This window comes from Syngnathus floridae, chromosome 18 (genome assembly GCF_059516105.1).
Source record: "Syngnathus floridae isolate MCC-2025c chromosome 18, RoL_Sflo_1.0, whole genome shotgun sequence".
In the NCBI taxonomy this organism is placed as follows: domain Eukaryota; kingdom Metazoa; phylum Chordata; class Actinopteri; order Syngnathiformes; family Syngnathidae; genus Syngnathus; species Syngnathus floridae.
Window position 1 is genome coordinate 3,719,238 of NC_142430.1, and position 15,283 is coordinate 3,734,520.

The 15,283-nt window shown below is 55.4% G+C and overlaps 2 protein-coding genes across 9 annotated transcripts; both read right to left on the reverse strand.

The window, feature by feature from the left end:
• Nucleotides 1-140: 140 nt before the first annotated feature.
• Nucleotides 141-7,991, reverse strand: cep131 (centrosomal protein 131). Of its 5 annotated transcripts, XM_088359186.1 has the most exons (29): nt 7,812-7,990; nt 7,191-7,224; nt 6,868-7,073; nt 6,701-6,792; nt 6,291-6,381; nt 6,127-6,221; nt 5,960-6,064; nt 5,721-5,888; nt 5,525-5,642; nt 5,346-5,453; nt 4,973-5,171; nt 4,782-4,876; nt 4,604-4,711; nt 4,345-4,515; nt 4,105-4,272; nt 3,845-4,027; nt 3,633-3,773; nt 3,419-3,544; nt 3,235-3,351; nt 3,038-3,067; nt 2,659-2,761; nt 2,275-2,584; nt 2,075-2,192; nt 1,921-1,995; nt 1,712-1,854; nt 1,465-1,642; nt 1,191-1,387; nt 957-1,017; nt 141-860 (listed from the first exon to the last, which is right to left on the reverse strand). In XM_088359186.1, the coding sequence occupies exons 3-29, from the start codon at nt 7,057-7,059 to the stop codon at nt 789-791; spliced, it is 3,564 nt and encodes a 1,187-aa protein (XP_088215312.1). In that variant the 5' UTR covers nt 7,060-7,073; nt 7,191-7,224; nt 7,812-7,990; the 3' UTR covers nt 141-788. The 5 variants fall into 5 exon arrangements, with proteins under 5 accessions (XP_088215312.1, XP_088215309.1, XP_088215307.1 ...); XM_088359183.1 differs by having other exon boundaries at nt 6,701-7,073; nt 7,812-7,991; XM_088359181.1 differs by having other exon boundaries at nt 1,921-2,192; nt 6,701-7,073; nt 7,812-7,991.
• A 621-nt stretch (nt 7,992-8,612) lies between these two features.
• On the reverse strand, nt 8,613-15,143 carry LOC148382257 (BAR/IMD domain-containing adapter protein 2-like). 4 transcript variants are annotated; one of them, XM_088359191.1, is made up of 13 exons: nt 14,792-15,143; nt 13,100-13,175; nt 12,490-12,576; nt 11,291-11,352; nt 11,140-11,211; nt 10,938-11,078; nt 10,543-10,632; nt 10,304-10,454; nt 10,006-10,219; nt 9,855-9,929; nt 9,609-9,738; nt 9,142-9,191; nt 8,613-9,060 (listed from the first exon to the last, which is right to left on the reverse strand). In XM_088359191.1, exons 1-13 carry the CDS (start codon nt 14,837-14,839, stop codon nt 9,027-9,029), a joined length of 1,230 nt encoding a protein of 409 aa, XP_088215317.1. In that variant the 5' UTR covers nt 14,840-15,143; the 3' UTR covers nt 8,613-9,026. The 4 variants fall into 4 exon arrangements, with proteins under 4 accessions (XP_088215317.1, XP_088215314.1, XP_088215315.1 ...); XM_088359188.1 differs by lacking the exon at nt 14,792-15,143 and adding an exon at nt 13,871-14,210; XM_088359189.1 differs by lacking the exon at nt 12,490-12,576 and having other exon boundaries at nt 14,792-14,980.
• Nucleotides 15,144-15,283: the final 140 nt, after the last annotated feature.

Genomic DNA, 15,283 nt, shown 5'->3' on the forward strand with positions numbered 1-15,283 from the left:
ATCTAATTTAATACTGATTACTGATTTGCATGTGCTACATTTCCCCATATTGCACTGTCAACATTTAGCTGTGTCACACATGCGACGTCTCTGTTGACTCAACATTGGCGCAGGAAGTCACGGAACAAATGGACCAAATAGAAAAAGGAAAAATGTAGTTTTAATTGAAAACGGGGGCTGAGCAAATGTCAATGGGCCCAAAGAGAGAGCAGGGAGCTCAGGCAACCCCACCCCAATAAATAGCGATTGAACGTAAAGACATCAGCCCGAGCTGGCGCCGTTTGTTTTGCGCCCCCGCCACCTTCAACTTTTTTCTTTCGCGTCCACACATTCTTCTCGGTCCTCGCTGGCACGCCTCGATGGCCACGCCGTCCTTGCCGACACGTCCTCTTCTCCTTCTTGAAAACATTGGCTGAGCTTCTCCTCGGGGGCGTGGGCCTGCACGGGCCTGCACGGGCTGGCTCAAAAAACATCTGGAAAAGATCTGGAAGCATTGTTGCCTGGGAGGGGGTGGGGCCAGAGAGCAGGAGAGCTCAGTTGTGGCTGCTCCTTCCTGCCCGTCACTTTACGTCCACAAATTTTCTTTCCTTCCCGTCTCAACACGGTGCTGGGATAACGGCGGCCATCTCGGGTGTCGGGTGACTGACGTCAAAGTGCTGGCCGTGAAGACCAATACGGGCAAGCTCTCGCCTTGCACTTTGACCTCAATTTTGGCGGACGGCGCCTACAGCAGTGGACTGGTGGTCATTCATCATCGGCACGTGTCTGATGAGTACTTTGCAGTGGCATCATTTCTCCATCAGCTGCCTCCTTTGCTCCTCCCACAAGGCCTCCAGACGCTCAGCCCTCTTCAGGGCGGCCTAGTGGGCGACAGCAAAACGCAGCGTTTATGGTCACCCTCCGTCAGCCCGCGGCGGGTCCAGGCCAGGCGGCATCCTGCTCCAGCCGCCACTCACCTCATGCTGCCGCCGCAGAGCACCCACTGCTTCGTCCTTCTTCAAGATGGCCGACTTGACTCTGCAGACGAGCAAGGCATCGTTTGTCAAATACGGACATCTGAAGAAGCTTTTAAAACGTTTTGCAACAAAATGGACTCAAGTGAAGCCGCTTTGGACTCGATCTCAGTCGTCGTATTCAAGCAGGAAAGACAAGAAGGACGGCAAATGAAGCCAAAGCTTGTGCTAGCTCACCGGCAGTGCACCTGGTGGAGCTCGTCTTCCTTCTCCTTGGTGAGCTTGTCCACCTCGGCCCGCAGCGCGCTGCGCGCCTCCTCCGCCTCGGCCCTGGCCTTCTGCGCCTCCTCCCCGGCCAGCAGCAGCCGGGCGCTGAACTCCTGCCGGACGGCCGAGGCCAGCCCGTGGCGCTCCTCTAGCAGCCGGTCCCGGTTCTCCACGCAAAGAGGAAAGACGTAAGTTGTGGACGAGTTGAGGTAGAGTTGTGGGGACGATTGGCAGACTTTCTTACTTGCGTGACGACGAGCAAGTCTTGCTCCTTGTGCTGCAGCGCCTCCTTGAGCACGTCCACTTGTTGCAGCGCGTCGGCATGTTGCTTCCGCAGCTCTTGCTGCTTGTCCAGTGCCTCTCGCAAAGAGCGCTCTAGCTCCTTCAGCTCCACCTCGTACGTCTCCCGCACACGAGTCACCCTGAGCACGGTAAACGAGAATTTTTTGTTTTGGTCCAAAACATTTCCCCACCAGCCTGGAGTCACCTACCTGTTGTGAGCAACCCGCTCGCACTCCTCCTTGTCCCGGTTGGTCTCCTCCTCCAGTGTCCAGATGGCCAGCTGTATCTCTTTGTCGCGCTCCTGCCGCAGCTCCTCTCGCAGCTGACGCTCGTGCCTGAGAAGCCCCGCCTCCTAACAGGCGTGCACGCCATCAGCGAGACGCGGCCCTCGGGAGCCGCCCCCCTCCGCATGTCTCACCTGCTTCTTCCTGTATTCCTCCTCCCAGCCCATCTTCTCCTGTGCAAAACGCTCCTGCAGCTTCTTCAGCTCCGCCTCGGTCACAAATGTGCGCTTTTACTTGGAGCCGGAGGCAGCATCCAAGTGCACGTGGGCTCGGCCCGGCGCTCCCCACCTGGTGCCTCCTCTCCTGCTCCTCTCTGCTTTTGTCCAGCTCCTCCCTGAAGACCCGTCCGGCCACGCTGGAGTTTTCCTCCATGCGCTGACGCAGCTCCTCCATCTCTGAGCGCTGCCTGCGCACGGATGGACGGCGGTGCTCTTTGAATGCGGGCCCGGCCTCGCTCGGCCTCAGTCGGCCTCAGTTGGCCTTCCTACCTGGCCGCCTGCTGCGTTAGCCGCTCCTTCTCTTCGGCCAGCTCCCTGTGCACGCGTTTCCTGTGCTGCTGGAGGGAGAGCTCCTCCTCTTGAAGCTGCTTCTCAAAGTGTCGGCGGGCCAAGTCGCGCTCCCTGCGGCACTGCTCCTCCTTTTCGCTCTCTAGCTGCTGCCGCAGTTCCTCACACTGGCGGGCGCAGCGCTCGGCGCTGCGCTCCTCGGCGTGCAGCAGCTCGGCCTCGTGGAGCGTGCGCAGCTTCTTCAGCTCCTGCTTGTGCTTGGAGATCAGCTTCTGGATCTCAGGCTCCAAACCTGAGCGGGACCCCTAGGATGAGAGTGGACGGACGGGCGAGAGAGCGGCGTGCCTCTTCCCTTTTTCACCGTACCTTTGACTGTGATCTCTTTGATCTTCTTGGTTTTCTCATCGATCCATTTCTCCCTCCGGATCTTCTCCGTGACACTCATCAGCTGCTTCAGCTTCTTGATCTCCTGGAGAGGAGGAAGGGACAAAAGAATATGAAAAGACTAGATAAAGACCAGACGCTGCCACCAGAGAGGAAGATGGTGGCGGCGTGGCCGGCGTGTGCGTGCATGAGTGAGAGACAAGTAACGCCACATGAGAGGAGCAGTGTGAGCATGAAGAATCAGCCAAGGTGATGATGATGATGAAGACTCACGTGCGCAGCGAGCATCCGGCAGGAGGGCCGGTGCGCGGGACAAATGAGCGAAGGGAAACAGAATAAGGAGGAGCAGAAGAGGCGTTACCTCGCATAGCGGGCCCAGGATTTGCCAAACCTGAGGCGGGAAAGGAGACGCAGCCTCAGTGACGGCGGCAGTGACGATTACGAGGAAAAAGAGGAAGAGGCCGTTAAAATAAAGAAGAAAAGAAGATGGGCGCGTGGCGGTGAAAACCACTTGTAGCAAAATGCCCAAAGGGCCTCCGGCAGCCAGGGGGCGCTCACCATTTCGTGCTGCTCCTGCATCTGCGAGATCTTCTTGGTGTATTTGTGGTCCACCAGCTTGAGCTCGGCGATGACGCTCTCGCATCGCTCGCTCAGTGCTTTTTTGTCGCCGATGAGCTGAGGACAAACGTTGGGGAGGTTATGCCGGGCCACGCGGCAGCGTTTCGTTCGCCTGCCCGCCTACCTGGTCGATGAAGGTGAGGTGTCTCTGCACTGTGGCCTCGTACTGGTTCCTCTGCAGCTGAAGGTTCCGGCTCAGTTCCTTCTCCGTCTCCTTCACGTGCTGCACCGTCAGCTCCCTCTGCTGGGCCTGACGCAGAAGAAAAGGTGGACGGTGAAGGCCAGCCAGCGCCCGCCCGGCACAAGCCCGGGTGGGTGGGCGCCGGACGGGTCCCCACCAGCGCACTCTGCAGCATTTCCACCACACGCTTCTTCTCCTCCAGCTCCATTTTGATCCTCATGATGGAGCCGGACACTTGGGCGGCGGTGGCTGAGGCCAGGTCCAGCGCCGGCGCCTCCTCCTCCTCCAAAAACGCTACCTGCACGCGCACAAAATGGCAATCAGCACGACAGAGACAGCCGAGGTGGGACGCGAGCGAGGGTGGCCAACCTCTCTGTGCGAGCTGGTGGAGCGCGGACGCTCTTGCTCCGACTTCTCCATCTCGTCCAGGAAGTTCATGATGCTCTGCAGCTTGGCCTCCGACAGCAACGCCGCCCCGTCTGCCGCCACCGGTAAGCTGAGCTGGACGTGACGCTCCAGGTTGTCGGCCGTCAGCGAGTCTGCATCGCCGTCCTTCGAAGGATAATTTTTGATTAGACTAAGAACTGTGGGGAGGTCGGCCCCGCTTCGCCGGCGGCCATTTTGCTCACCTGCTCCATCCAAGCGTATTTGTCTTTGTTGTAGGATTTGGGCTGAGAGAGGTGCTCGGGTTCCTCCTCCAGCAGTTTGAGCGTGTCCAGCAGGTCGTTGAGGGTGGACTTGGACGCGGCGCAGGAGCGGTCGTCGCCGCCGCCGCTCAAACGCCCGCGAGGATGCTCCTGGCAAACATGGCCGCTTTGAGAAATGGCGGCTCTTTGCACGCACCAACGCACGCGAAGATGCTCGATCACCTGGGAGCAGCGGGAGCCTCCGCGACTGGACAAGGAGGGCGAAACCACTCGGAAACAGGACAGCTCGGCAAATTCTTGCGCCTTCTTGGTCTTGACGTCTGCCGTGGAGCTGGGGCCCATGCCGGGAGGCGAAGCAGGACTTCTGGCGGCCAGTGAAAGCTTGGCGCCCGGCTGATGGATCAATGGAACTAATCAATGCTAGATATTCTCAAGGGCCCGGATTTTCTTTTTGGGCTAAACCTGGAGAGGGTGCACGTACATCACAAGGGTCGGGCTCAAGGAGCGTCAGGCAAGACAAGCGGGGTCTCGCCTGACGTATCGACTTCCCCTCGACATAGTCATCTTGCTCTGCTCCACCGCCGCGCTCCTGCGAGGACAAAACGAGTGAGAAGCACAGTGAGCGCAGAAAGCCGCGCGAGAGGGAGGAGCTGTGATACCTGCGCACACAGCGAGCGTCTGCGATTGGACAACGCCGGCGACAGCGCCCCGAAGCTCCCTTGGCTCAAGTCGCCCGTCACCTTGGCATGAAAGTCTGCCCGCATCGGAGCACAGCATGTCGACGTGTGAGACACATCTCTCTCGCATGCACGTTCTCTCTCACACGTCTGGAAGAAGCAAAGTGGGCCACCTGTGTTGTTGGCTTTGGCATGCGTTGGCGACAAGTTGACGCTGTCGGCCGGAGACGCGCGGCTTGGGAAACTCTTGGCCGGCGGGGCGCCGCCCGGCCTCCGCTGCTCTTCATCCACCTCGGCACCCTGATGCTGATGATGAGCTCCATGAAGATGAGAAGGATGCTGAAGATGCTGTGTTCTTTTCTGCTGCAGCCCCTACACTGACCACCAGGGGGAAACATTAGTGCAAGGCCTTGAGCGCAAGAAAAATTCAGTAATTGCTGAATTGATTTCCTTCCTGCTGATCCAAAGCATGAATGATACGTTGTTGAAAAGAACAAGAAATAAACAAAGCCATCAAGAATTGCTCTCTGAAACGTTGGCGGTGACCTGACTAGCAGCGAGGCGCGCCTGGCGAGCTTTTTCTTCCCGAATCAGCTTGCGCTGGTCCGGCACCGTCTCCAGGTGACTCTCGGCCTTGACTCGCGCCTGCCACTCCTGCTGACGCAGCAACTTTAAGCACGGACTTTAATGCGCCCCTCCGCATTGTGAGGCGGACCAGAGCGGACCTTGCGTTTGGTGTCCAGGATATGGCGCAGCGCCGCACGGTTGGCACGGCGCCGCCCTGCGTGACGTCTGTACCAGCGCTGGATGGTGACGGCTGCCTGGTTGACCTGCTGGATGAACCTGCAACGTTCGGGTCACAATATTTACAGGTCGGTAAATGCAAATTCCTTCTTTTTCGGAAAAAACAAACGGCGCTACCTTTCGGCCTCCTCCTCTGAGACCTGGTTCCGGCGCTGCAGGAGCGGGCTGCCGGGCCCGGCGGGACTTTTGTTGTTGCCCGACGCAGCGGAGAAGTTCTTCTGGGACTTGGTGAGGGAGCCGCTCTCCAGAGAGACGTCGTCATTGGCGTTGGCCTTCAGGAGGTTGCTGAAAGACAAAAAAAAAGCAGCTGGAGTCCCGTAGCTCATCGCCCAGCCATCCGCCTGTCCAGTACCTACTTGAAGGGCGGCCTCTGGTTGGAGCTTTTGGGCGTCAACGGCTTGTCGCCGTGGTTGTTGTGCAGGATGGCGGTGACGGCGTTACCCACGCCGCCCTTGTTGCTCCTGACCGAGAGGAGAAGTTGAGCCTTTGAGATGATCCGAAGGCTTTGGAGAGCAAAACCAACCTATTGTTGGCAGTGAAGGATGCGGCGGGGTCTCGTCCCTTTATGCCGGCGGGTGGGTCTGCGGCGACAGCGCCCGCTGCCCGAGGCTGCTCATCCTGAAGTCGCGGCAAAGGCAAAAGCGCTTGACAACAAGGCGCCGTGTGCTTGCGTGCGTTGCACCATACCAAGATGTTCCAAGTGGTTCCATCCGGTTTCTTTCGGCCGTCGGCGCCATTGTCCAACACAGTCAGGTAGTCACCGCTCTGGTGGTCTGGACTGCAACACACACACAGAATGTAAACCTCACATTTCACCGGAGGGGGAGGAGCTGGAAGCACGGCTGCCCAAATGCAAGCTGTTCAGGTTGCACATTCCAGGACTCGAAGACAGCCGCCCGGGCTTCTGGTGTGAACAGATGCCGGACAATAGGCACACGCTCTTCTTGTTTGGGTGGGGGCGGCCCCGGGTAACCTGACCCCAAGGTCCCGACCGTCCCCTGGGAGCCCGCACAAAACAAGCCTGCGCAGCTGCATCGTATTGTGCCAGCGTGACTGACGCTATTCTTGCATTTTTTTGTTGCCAAACATCTTGGTACCTGAGCGCAAAGTGTGGCTGCTGGTTGACGTGCGTGGTGCTGTTGGAACGCCGCAGGTTCTTGACCGAGCGAGGGCTCGCCACGCTGTCACCCTGCAGAGACAGGACGCACGTTTTCACCAGAACCCGGGCGCAGGTTTTCATTGTGTGGCAGTGGCGGCTCCTCACCAGGCTGTTGCATTTCCCTCGGGCCTCGCACGGTGCCGACACCGACACTGAACGGGCCAACAACTTCCCGGCGGGTGACACGCCGGTGCCTGGTCTTTTGGAGAAGGAGAGATGCGAGCCGGACAAGCTGAGGTCCAGGGCGTCCCCTGGAGGTGTGGCCGAAATGGACGAGGGGCTTCGCGTCGCGTGCATCCTTCACTCGACACCTAGGGACAAGACGACATGCGGGTCATTCACAACAACAAAGCAAGTCTCATCACCATGACGACCAACAACAAAAGCCACCTTTGCCTTCTGCTTCCAGGAAAGAAAAGTCCACTCACCTTAGTGATCCCGTTGCCGATGAAAAGCAGATGTCTAAACCCAAAGAGAAACGCACCAGTTAATGCTTTTTTTTTTGCACACGGAAATTGCTGTTCTGTAAAAAATGCAAATGGATAAACTCCTTTGTTAAACAGTTCAGTATGCTGCCTCTAATTTATATCTTTGTTGCATTAAGGCCTGACAATCAGCATATATTCTGCCAATCGGAGAGGAGTCAAGTGCGATGTCTCAATGGACCACTCGCGACTTTTTGGGCGATTTGAAACAAGCCTTTACTGCAGCAGTTGGATGTCAAACACCTCCATAATCCCTCTTAGACGTGATAGAATTGCAAACCAGTCACGGTAAATCCAACGTGAAAGCGGAACGTGGCGAAATATAAACGCAACGTGCTGGAAAACAAAAACAATCGAGTCCGTCAGCCTGTATGATGCTAAAATGACAAAATGCTCCCAACGACAACAACGAGCTCGCAGTGTCGTGAAGCGACCAAATTGAGAAGAGATTAGAAAGCTTTCCGCTGGACATGTTTTCCATGTTTTTTTCCTCCAAAACATGAAGAAGCTAACACGGGGCAAGCTAACGTTCGTTCGCGTCCGAAAAACATCACACAAACTTACTTGAGCGTGTGTAAAGCAGCAGCACATCGGAAGAAACTCTCCGATGAAAAATATCGGAAAAGGTCCACTTGATGGGGGACGATCGACGCGCTTCGTCTGTCAACTGGGGCGAAGTAAGAGCGAAAGTCAAACACTGAAAGCCAACATCTCTTCACTAAAACCCCGTTAGTCCCGCCTCTTCTGGTAGCCTATTGGCTACGCACCTTGGTATTCGTCTCCCGTTTCTGCTTGTGATTGGTTAATGTTGTTGCGCCTACAAGTGGGGGTGGTTACGAGTGACTCGCGATTTGGTTATCTTTATCTTCTTCATGGTTATTTTAGGATACAATGGGAGTGAATGGGAATGATTTTTCACCGTATCAAAGGCTGCAGTGAGACCCAATAAAACCAGGAAGGCACATCCCGTCTCCGCTGTCACTTGCCAGAAGGTGCTATGCATACTCTTGAAACCTCATTGGAAAAGCTCTGTGACATTATGTTCCTCAAGGAAACCCACAGGATGTGTTGAGAGGGGGAGAAGGAGGAGGAGAAAGTTTCTGGCCAGCTGCACATCACAAGTAAAGCTGGCAGATGGCGACCTTTGGGGGGTCATGCATGTCAAAAGGCTTTAGGGGGGTGGGCACGCTTGATGCGAGCTACGGGGACAAAGAACGGATTCCTGTGGACTGACTGCCGCAATACAAGTGACACGCTTGGACTCTTTTGTCACTTGAAGCATCATTTGGACAATGAGGGCGGCCTTCCTCCCGGCCGTCTCAGCCGGAATAAACGTGACTTCTTTGGATTGACAGACTGCACCGCTTCTTTTGCTAATTTTTTATTGAATTGATATATTTGCTGAAGCTGAAGTCAGCGTTGCACATTTTCTGCCTTCAAAGCATGCATTTCCTCTTAAAAGGAAGCGCCATTCGCCTTTCATAGCAAAATAAATACATCAATAATATTGCAGCTATACGGCAACATGTCAAGAAATATACTCGACGTAATCATGGAAGTAGTCATGGAGGCCACACACGTTGCTAAGTGGACGGGATGGCAAAGTGGAGAAGAATGTCAGCAGACAGCATCAAAGTGAGAAAGTCATCCGGCACACCGTTCCTAAAGTGCCCGGAGAGGACAAACATTTCAATTCTCCACATACGTGTGCAGAGATGCACACTGGGCATGTTCCTCTCGTCAGTCAGCAGCTCGCTCGCTTGCTTTATCTGTCCGTTTTCACACTGTGGAAATGAGTTTGACTTCCGAAGCACTGCACACACACAAGAAATCACAAAAGTCAAATGTCATTTGGTGAATCAATGTTTGTCGGCAGGCTGCAGCAGTTGCTCACCTGCTGGCGAAACGGAACGCCAGATCGTTCTGCTCCGCCGCTGGCTGCACCTGCCAGTAAAAACAAACAACGAGGAACGAGACGTGAGGACAGAGCGCAACAATCAAGAAATCCATCCATCCATCATGGAGAAGAGGGTCAGACTGCAATGGCGCCGCTCGCCGCTAGAGGGCAGCAAATGAACGCAAGTGTCAAAAACGGCTGAAACGGAAACGTTGGTGCTTCCTTGCATAAGCGTCTTTGTCAGTCGCTTGCTGAGGCTGACGTGTGTCACTGCGGTCTCCTACGCACCTAACAAGCGCCCCCACTCACACAAATCCTCCACAAGCATTTATGCAACTCCGCAGCAGGCCTACTTTTGCCCCTTATGAAAGGTGACATCATCATCAGGCATCACATTTGACTGTCCTGATGACATGACTTTTTATTCGGTTGAGTGTGTGACGTGACGTGTGTGTGTTTTGCACCTGCACGGCGAGGCCGTAGGGGCGTGGCCGTCTGGCCGACGGGCGGACATGGTGGTCGGCGAAGGTGACGACGGCGCTAGTGCCTCTGTCCAGAAGGTTTCCTGTGCTGCAGCTCCGCCCGGGATGGAAGCTGAGCATACCGCACGCGTTTCAGCACCATCACGTAAGCAAGTCAGAGGAACGTCACATGACACTTGAAGACATGAAGCCAGACAGGCGCCGCCCTTTAGCGGTGGATGAACTTGCCTGTGAAAAGGCAGTCGGTCATCTGCGTCGTCCTCTGAGATGACACGCGTGTATGAGAAGGGGAACCAGCCCCGCCTGAGGGTCGCGAGAGCAAAATGTCAATGCTGCGGCGGTAAGAACTCCAGAGCGCCAGCGGTGGCCCGGCACTCACATGCGCGTCTTCTCGTTCTCGCCGTAGTGCCAGCCGTCACGGGCCTCGGGCACCAGCAGAGTGACAGCGTCGCCTTGCTGGAAGCTGAGCAGCGTGCCGTTGTCGCCGGCCGCGTGCGAGAAGAGGGCCCGCACCCGTGCCGTCCGCCCGCCTCGCTTCTTCTTCTCCAGGCCCACCGCCATCGAGCTGGAGCGTGGCAGCGTGCGAGGCTCCGCTGGCGGACAAGAACAAATCTTCTTTTCTTATGTCACGTGACCTTGATGGGCAGGTGTGTGACAGGAAGCACATGTCGCCTTACCCAGCAAGGTCTTGCTACTGGCGGGCGCCGCCTTGCGTATAGGCAGCGTGTTGGAGTAGGACGTCTTGCCATGGGGCGGGCCCGCCGCCTCCGCTGCTACTTGGGACTCGGACCACTGCTGGTAGTGTTCGGCGCCGCCTTCCATCAACCTCTGCGACGACATGTGACAAACACCTTCAACATTCCTCCTTGCAAATTTACACAAGAAGTGAATTTGTAGTGAGTGAATCCAGCGCCACCTGTGGGCCGCCACCGCCGCTTCGGAGCGCCGCCAGTTGTGGAGGTCCGACCAATGTTTTGGCGCCCGCCTCCAGCACGGTCCCGCTCATCTGCCGGCAGGACAACAAAGCAAAAGTGGCTGTAAAAAGGCCCAAGATGCTCGCTCAATGTTGGAGGGTTTCCTGTCAGACTGGTCGCTATGACAACGCAGTCAGGGAACTCTCGAGTGTTACATCATTGCTTTATGTGCTTCCTGTCTCCATCACAGTTTCCTGCCCACGCACACATAAGTGGGTCAGCGTCAGCGTGCTTGGCAATTTGAAAGGAAAGTGGAGCCTACTCGGCCGGATGGGTCGGCAATCTTGACGTAGCGCAAAGCGTGTAAGCACATGAAAGCGTGTTTTGCGCCGCTAACCTGCGCATCCTTGTCGCCGCCGTGCTTGGCGAGCGTCTTTCCACTCTGACTTTTGCGCCGCAGCTTCTTGAGTTCGTTCTGGCACTTTTCCAAACTCTCCCCTTTGCTCCTGTGCTCCGTCTGGTACTTCTTGAGCGCCGCCTGCGGGGGCAGCACCAGTCAGCGGCCGGCAGACGTGCAAAGTGGGCGAGCGCTTGCTTACGTTGAGGTAGCGAGCGTCCATCTGCACTTTCTTCTCCAGCTCGGTCAGCAGCTCGTTGTGAAACGACTTGAGCTGCAAAGGAACAAAGAAAAGGTCAAGCCGAGTTTGGGATGGGAACCTTAGGCTCACGCGACCCGAGTGGCGCTTTCACCATCTCCTCCAGCTGGATCTGGATCCGGCGGTGCACTTCGGCCATCTGCAAGAGGACCTCCCCTGCAGCAGAGCACACAAGCGCCATTAGACCAAGTTTGGGGCCACCACAAGCACCACCACCATGGAGCAGGATGAGCCGGATGAATGATGATGAAGATGACAAGAAGCCACATGAAGCACATAGTGCGGCATGACACGGGCGTGCGTGCATGCGTTACCTACATGCTGTGTCTTCTGAATGTGCACCATGTTGAAAACACAAAAACAGAAAAAATATTTTAGAAAAGGATTTTTTGCGCCACTTGTTAGGAAACACCGGGACGATGCCAACGGGAAAGTCCAGCCGACATCGTCGACTTATTTTTCTGTCTCGGTGCGACTGAAGCGCGTCACGGTTGCGTGACCGGCGACAATGACATTCAACGTGACCCCGTGACCTCTCAAACGCTTTTCGCACGCGCACACGATTGACATTGGTTTGACTCGCATATACTGAAAAGAACGTGGCAACCATTGTGGGCGGATGGCGAGCGGCGGCAGCGGCCCTTTTGTTGATTTTCGTCTTTTGCAAGCGGAAGTGCAGCGGGAGCCTCTGGCCTCGCCTCACCTTCCCCTCACGACCATATTTGGTTGCCCCGGCGGAAGCCACACAGCAGCAGCGTCCACCCTCCTCCTCTTCCAGAGAAGCTCCGCTCGTCTATTTTTAGCAGCCGACATCTTTTGTCAGTGGAGAGAGAGAGCGAGCGGGGGCCGAGGCGCCCGAGACGACGAAGGTGAGGAGGCGGCGTCGCTCATTCGTCATCAGCTGTGACAACACGCCTCGCCAACATCATGTGATGGCTTCCCCCCTTGGAAATGGCATCCACTCTGCCCCCCCCCTCAAAAAACATAAGTGTTCCCAAAAAACTGAGTTGTATTGTAGCGAATCCAGCACGCTGCAATTGAATTGCGATGTGCCTCTTTGGCCACTGAGGGGCACTACGCTAGCTGCCATACAGATGGAGGAAGAAGATTGACCACCATTGTCAGACATTCCCTAAGTGGAGGTCCAACAATGAAACCACGAGTCGACGGCAAGCCGCTGAAGAGGCGCCGGTGAGCGCTGTGACCTGACGCTGCACTCTCAAGTCGTGCGGACGCAAACCCCGACCGAGGCGCCTCGCCGCAGCCCGCCGGCCGGCTGGCGCGAGGACTCACCGAGCTCCTTGGCGCCTCGGCTGTCGCCGGCCACCTCGCCCATCTGCATCAGAGCGTGGAAGTAGCCCTTTGCCGCGGACGTGACACCTGCAAATATGGAAAAAGTCCACAGCCGTCATCTCCGGCGACTGCTTGTCTACTCGCCCTAAAAAACTGCACGCGAGGTTCCGTTATCCACCAACAACTCATGTCCAAGTCACAAATGCTATGGAAGCATTGACTGCATGAGTACGCCCTTTGCATCTTTTGGAGAGCGAATCGACGAGTTACTACTCCGTCCTCCGTTCGACGCTGCCCTGCTCCCGTTTCACAAGCCTCATGACGCCGTCTGGCCTACTTGCCGCCCCCCCCGGCAACGTTTCGTGAATGTCTCCTACCGACTTCTTCATAACATTGTGACGCGTATCTTATGGTTTGAGTTTGCGTGCTTCAAAAGAGCGAAAAACTCTCCCTTGGTCATGAAACTTTGGGGTCCCGACCGACTCCGAAGGAAGCGGACCAAGCATGAGGTGAAAGGAGGACGACGGATGGATGGAAAGACAAACGAGAAGGTGTACGACATTCCAACACAGACACACAGAAGGAGGGACAGAGAGAGCAGCATACTCACTGGTCAGCGCTTTCTCGTAGCTTTTGCCCATGGCCACAAAGTTCTTCAGGCACGGGTTAAACTGCTCCATGATGGACTGCAGCGGGCGACAACACGCGTGGCGTTAGTCGCTGAGTGAGCGAGCGCGACTGGCAACAAAAATCTCATCATGGCGACACGCAAGCGGCACTTTAATGGGCCACGCACGCACGCACACACAGGCACTCACACACACACACACACACACACACACACACACACACACACACACACACACACAGAGTAAGAAGAGTTGCACAAGTGTCCGACCTTGAGCAATCACCCGCTGCAACTGCTAATTAGTTTTAGACACTTGTTTGAGGTCCAGTTGAGCGCAGTGTGACATCACAGGTTGGGTGACTTGCAAAGCAGCCGATAGCAGCACGAGTTGGACTTGGATAAGCTTGGTGTTGCTGCGTTTGCATGTTAAATCAGCCAAATGGAAAGGGGGGGGCATAAAATGCACTGCATTGTTTCTCCAAATACATGTGAAAATGTACTGAAAGGGAGTTTTGAGAATTCCCGGACTGAAAAGAACGGCAAACATTCAGGTGACATGCAAGCAGAACAAAAGTAGGGCAAACGTATGTGTGGCGGAATCTTTTCTTATGTAAGGAGAGGGGGTGCATGGGGCTCATGTGTGTGTGTGTGTGTGTGTGTGTGTGTGTGTGTGTGTGTGTGTGTGTGTGTGTGTGTGTGTGTGTGTGTGTGTGTGTGTGTGTGTGCGCGTGTGTGTGGTGAGTCAGCGCTTACATAAAGAGCAGCAGGTTGGCTTCATGTCGGGCTGCAAATTGCTGCACAGCCAAGTGGTGCCATCGTAAACTGGTGGGGGTATGGATGAGATGGGAGGCTGGGAGGAGTTCGTGGGGCAATTGTCAAAGTCAAAGTCAGCTTTATTGTTTGGGGGATCATTTTATCACAGCTAAGCCAACACCAAAGTGCACTATCAGTGTGTGTAGAGGGGTGGCATGCTGGCATTCCGAGTGGCACTGCAAGGAAACGCAGATGCTGTTGGTCTGTTTGTCTTTCTGTCCCAACAATAACAACAACATAACCTCCTCCAACGCACGCAACTCCCATCATCATCATCATCATCATCATCATCATCATCATCATCATCATCATCATCATCATCATCATCATCATCATGACTCAGTGGGTCAGCCTACACGGACACACACACAGACACACACACCATGAGTAAATGCGCGGGATGGCGCGCATGCAGCGCGTAACTTGGCAAATGGTGCCGGAGCTGGGCTGGACGCATCAGCCTCAAAATCTAATCACACTGGAGATTTTCTTTTACAAATGAAAAAAATAATAATAATCCACTATGCGGGTATTGCACACGAATGTTCTTTCCTTTGATGGACCCCAAAACTAATGTGTGCACTCTCGCATGCACAACAAGCCCAAAAGTGCCCCGACGTGTGGACAAGGACACCGTTGCGTTCATGGAACGGACAAACACACGAATATAAAATGACAACACTCGCAAAGACCTCGAGGTTAGAGATAGACACAAAGTTTGCTATTACCGATACGAGAAAGGTGCTCGCGATGTGTAAAACAAACAAAAAAAGTGTAAAAAAAAATAGAAATGATTAATCAATTATCCATCATAAATTAACGTCGTGTGCTTGTGTCTCCGTGCGTGCACGCGCGGGTTACCTTGTAGACGTTCTCGGTGATCCGGTGGACTTCGTCGGTTCTGGACATGTTTGCTGGTGAGACGTATGTCTCTGCATGTGCTCTTTTATAGCAAAGTTTCCACGACAGCGTACCTGCGAACCCACGCGTGCTTGCACGCGGGCGGCGCTTGCAGAGGCGGACGGCGCCGCCTTCGCGGATCCTGGGAGAGGGGGACGCTGATGACGTAGGAGCCGACGCCGATTCACTCCAACGGCTCCAAGCTACCAACTCTGACGCTCCGACGTATGTTCGGATTTTCAGTAGTGGAATTGATCTAGTTCCGGCGGGGAAGTCGCGAGTCACTACAGGGCATTCTTTTTCATTCTTATTTTCCCTTAATGGCGTCAGTCAACGCTGCGCCTCTGGCCACGCCCACTGCACTGCGTCGATCAGATGGACGGAGCACCCATTTACGCAACGGGCGCACGCGCACACGACCTCCCCCCCCAAGCGCAATGTGATGTCGCGTCC